We start from the raw sequence: 4753 nt of genomic DNA, 5'->3' as shown, positions 1-4753 counted from the left end.
TATATATATATATATATATATATATATACGGAAAAAAGAAAGTATTTGAAACGTTTCCTTTCCAGTAAGACGACAGCACTAAACACGCAGCCAGAGAACAATTGTTTAAATCGGAAAATAAAAGCATTTTCACATGTTAGCATGACAGAATCTACCCCCAGACTCAGAAACAACTCAGAATCTGTAGACGAAGACTCAGATTGAACCAGTTAATAAAGAAAAATGGGCACAAATTTCACTCTAGTGGTGCAAATACATACTATTAAGGCCTTACAGTAGAAAATGCAGCAAAGTATTGACATGTCATGCTCCTTTTTTATTTTTACTTAAAAAAAACATCCAGTATGCACGATACATAAAATAAATTCCAATAAATCACATTAAAGTTTGTGGCTATAAAATGAGTCTATGAAAAAACCTTAAAAGGCTTGCTGCTATAAGAACCCAGTTTCTGACACAATAGCAGCATGGATGCCAGAGATGGGGGATCTGGAGGCAACAGGTCATCTCTGTGTCATGTGTTTGGTCTGCCCAGTCACTGAACCAGGTGAGTCCAATCAGAGTGAATTAACCTGTGCAGATTGGACTCACCTACTTCAGTGGCTGGGCAGAACAAAAATAACAGAAATGACTTGTTGACTCCAGATCCCCCATCTCTGGTGGATGCTGTTACAAACATCACCTGACCTGGCCAGTGAAGGCTGCTCCACCCAGAGACTTGATGAAGTCAGCATACACCTGGTTGGCACGGACAATGACAGTGGCCACAGCATCCTGGTACTGTGGAGATGAGGTGGCCAGCAGAGGCAGCGCAGCCAGTGGGATGTGGTCCTGGCTGCTGGACAGACAGCCCTCATCATAGCTATAAGGGCTCAGGCTGCAGCAGAATGCAATAACAAAGAAAATAAAAGGAGAAGCAAAAGTAAATAAATCAGAGGAGATGGCATGAAGCATGATCTGCAATTTTATACCAGGTACACAGCCGCCAGAGACAACAAACACAAACCCTCAGTAAAAACGCCCACATCCAGCCTGCAGAAATAAATTTGTTCACAGGGTTCTTCTTACTTAGAGACTAGAGAGAAGGCCTCGGCACAGATGGCAGGGCAGGGCACCAAGCGGATGGCGATGTGTCCCAGCGCAGCAGGGTAGTGAACACGCATGACTGTGTCGAAAGCTGTACTGATGGTGTTGACGTCGGCCTGCTTGCTGTTCTGGTCTCCTCCGCCCGTATCCAGGATGTTCCCTCCATGCAGAACCAGAATCAGTACGTGGATCTTGGAAGGCTGAAGGCACTGCTGAGACGAGCTCTCCTGAGGGATGGGAGAGTTGTTATAAAGGTGATGAATAGGGAATGTTTGGAGAGATTGTTTAGTTTACTATCATGACCAAAGACAGAGGGCTTCCTTTGGCTACTAAAAAAACTTTCCCTCACTAATTTCCGTCGACATTCTTAGCAAGGCTGTCCAAACATATACCACAGAACAGACTTCTGTTTACAACCATAGAGGGGCAGAGGACCATGAGAGGGGGGAGACAGAGCGAGCCACCCTCCACCTGTATGACGACAATCATGCTTCTGGAGAATGTCACAATAAACTGCATGGAGTAATGTGTAGTTTTGTCTTCTGTGTTCGATCCAAAACTTCACATTGTCAGAGAACCACCAGAAACGTACACTCAATGCCACAACTGCAAGTACAAGCGAGTTCAACAAAGGGTGCTGGGGTCGAGGGGCACACATGGATCGGGTTTGGGCAATGGCGACGGAGAGGAAAAAAGGGGTGGGCAGTCAGTACTGGGTGGGTGTGGGCCTTCCTGTGGGACTTATTCTGCCCCAAAGTGCTATGGGGCTAAAATGTTTACTTACTGACTGGTGCCTTGTTACCGTGATGGTGGGAATGGGAGAGCTATCGGCTTGACCACTAAGAGAGTCACGCATCTGAACACAAGAGGACAGAAAGGCTCAGGGATCAACAGCCTTTCCCTTATCCTCCAAAGAGTAAAGTCTCATAAACCCAGATAAGCTAAAGGTAATTGCATTTTATTTTTTAGGCTACGAACGAGACCAACTTTAGAGCAGGATGTCAGTTGTGAGATTTTCCTTCCATTTTTGCCATTGTTTTTTTAAGAAAGTTCATTTTTTGACACAGAGCAACATCTGAAGAAACTGGTTAGGTCTGGTTTTTTCAACATGTGGACAAACTTACCTCATCCAGCCTCTCCTCACTCGCTGCTCTTTCATAATCAACGCTCATTTCCTTAAAGCTCTCTGAAAACACATCATTATCACACAGTTAAGCCAGAGAAGAGTTACTGTTGGGAAGGAAGAGTCTGTCAGTGCAGTTCTTCTTACCAGCCATTTCCTCTGTGTCTGCAGCTTCGATCTTGTCTATGAGGTCGTTGGAGTTCCATTTGGCGATTTCCTTTGGGAAAACCTCCTCACCATCTGAGAGATCCTCTAAACATGCACAATAAAAACAGAAAATAAACCAGGATTAGGTGATAAAAAAATGCAACTCTAAGGGTCATTTTTACAAATCAGCATTTCTCTCTCTCTCAATACCATATCATAGTCAAATATGTATAAATAAATATATACATTTAGGACTCATTCTTAGGGGTAAGTTATATGAACAGAATCCTATTACTACATTTTTTCTGCAGTAAATACGTCTATCTATTTTCCATCACGCTTTATCCCTACTGGTGCCTATCTCCAGCTGTCTACAGGAAAAAGGCAGGGTACACCATGGACAGGTCGCCAGTCCATTGCAGGGTAACACAGAGACAAACAGGACAAACAACCTTTCACGCACACACTCACACCTAAGGAGAATTTAGAGAAGCCAATTAACCTAACAGTCATGTTTTTGGACTATGGGAGGATAACGGTGTACCTGGAGAGAACCCACGCATGATCAGGGAGAACATGCAAACTCCGTGCAGAAAGACGACGGGCGAGAATTGAACCTGGAAACTTCTTGCTGGAAGGCAGCAGTGCTACCCACTCCTCCACTGAGCAGCCCGCAGTAAATAAAAAACGTGTTTAATTTTTTTTTTTTTTATTTAAAAATGTATTTCTAAAAAAAACTTGTTGCCACATTTCTGTTGCTACATATAATCACAGGCCCATAAGCGTAAGTAGTGCTCTAAAAATGCAGCTAGATTTTTACCAAATTGGTGAGAAGTGCAAGTGTTCGGCTTAAAGAAAGAGGTTCAGGTCTGTGTTAAACCACTGCTGTCCAAAAAACAAAATTTCTTTTCACCAGAAATTTTTATGTGCTTCATGCAAGCAGATTATATCGATATTGGCATAAAGAAGAAAACTGATGTAAAAATATGTGAAGAAAAATTTTCAATTTATGCATTATCAGCGTATTTTCAACAGTAACATCACAACATTTGTGGTTTAAGGTCTTGGGTACAAATTAGGGGGAGCACCAATTGCAGGTTTCGACTGTTTGCCAAATCCTCAAAAGGCCTGTCATGCCAATGCAGAGTTTGAAGGAAATCTACTTTTTTAATAACTTACACCGTCAGGAGTTATGGGGTTACAATTCAGCTGCAATGTTTTAATCTTATTTTACTTAAAACCATCAAACAATACCTAGGAGACAATAGAAATTTGCTTTAGCTGCACATGAGGCGGTGCTCTCAAATATAAAGTTTAGCTTTTTGAACGCGGCTTTTTTAGACATTTTTGGAGGTAAATAAGATCAATAGATAAGACCTGTTTTATATGTAAGCATTGCTTGATCACAACAACCCAGAAGTAATTAAACCAGGCCCGATCCAGTTTGTGCACCCCTTAATCCGAACAGGTTAATCTATGGGCACAAAATGGAAGTAAGAATGGGAGAAGATGGTTATGTATTGCCCTCAGTTAGCGTTTAAAAAATGTGTTATCACCCCTAAAGTGCATACCACTTTCTTTCAGAGGTTCTCCTCCTTGACTTTTTCTTATCACATTTGATAAAAAAATGCAATAAAATGTAGGGAACACTTTAAACGTTACCTTTAACCACTTTATTTGAAGCACCACTCACTGCAAGGGCTATAAAATGCATGTCAGGACAAGTATTGTTAAGAGAGAAGAATTATATTTGCAATCTCTCTCATGTCAAGAGGATATATATATACACACACACACACACACACTATGTATATATATAAAACATAAACATACACACACGTATATATATACACATACACACACTTACAGGTAAGAATGAAGATTTGAAAAGGAAAACAAATGTAATCCCATAACTTACCCTTATAAATGTATATCTGTAATGCTCTCATTTTATAACAATGAAAATTAACATAGAAAAGACCTCACTACCATAGCAAGCTAACAACAATGTAGAAAATCTATTCAAGAAAACCATTAATTCCAGAAAACCCACAGATGTTGGAGATCAACTGATAGTTTTATTAATAAGTTTAAGAAAGTATTTTCAAGTGTGCAAAAACAATCAGAGAGACAATATTTCTAAAAACAATCTGAGACAAAAATGGATTTTCACAGATGCAACACATTTGAGATGACTTCATGTGCAGGATCTTCTACGTAAATAATGTCAAAAACTCTTGTGTTGAAAACTTCTTGCATCATTCTGCATAATAAACATGGTCCTCCTTTCACATTTTCATTGCTAAGCTCCACTTTTCCTGAATTCACATTTTCAGATAGTATTTCTAGAAGTTTCTTTATAACAATCTGGACTTTTGAGTAAAAAAAAAAAGAAAT

The 4753-nt window shown here is 40.2% G+C and overlaps 1 protein-coding gene across 4 annotated transcripts in view; it reads right to left on the bottom strand.

Moving 5' to 3' along the window:
* pitpnm2 (phosphatidylinositol transfer protein, membrane associated 2) overlaps positions 1 to 4753 on the bottom strand; it is a 57162-nt gene that overhangs the window by 15929 nt on the left and 36480 nt on the right. For all 4 annotated transcript variants that reach the window (XM_015378767.1, XM_015378769.1, XM_015378768.1 and 1 more), the window contains exons 8-11: positions 2357 to 2461; positions 2211 to 2272; positions 1069 to 1313; positions 688 to 877 (exon numbers count right to left, since the gene is read on the bottom strand). In XM_015378767.1, coding sequence (XP_015234253.1) covers positions 688 to 877; positions 1069 to 1313; positions 2211 to 2272; positions 2357 to 2461 — 602 coding nt within the window. The remainder of the gene's footprint in view (positions 1 to 687; positions 878 to 1068; positions 1314 to 2210; positions 2273 to 2356; positions 2462 to 4753) is intronic.

The sequence above is a fragment of the Cyprinodon variegatus genome, unplaced genomic scaffold, assembly GCF_000732505.1.
Source record: "Cyprinodon variegatus isolate N-32 unplaced genomic scaffold, C_variegatus-1.0 Scaffold178, whole genome shotgun sequence".
In the NCBI taxonomy this organism is placed as follows: domain Eukaryota; kingdom Metazoa; phylum Chordata; class Actinopteri; order Cyprinodontiformes; family Cyprinodontidae; genus Cyprinodon; species Cyprinodon variegatus.
This window is presented reverse-complemented; position numbering and strand designations above follow the sequence as displayed.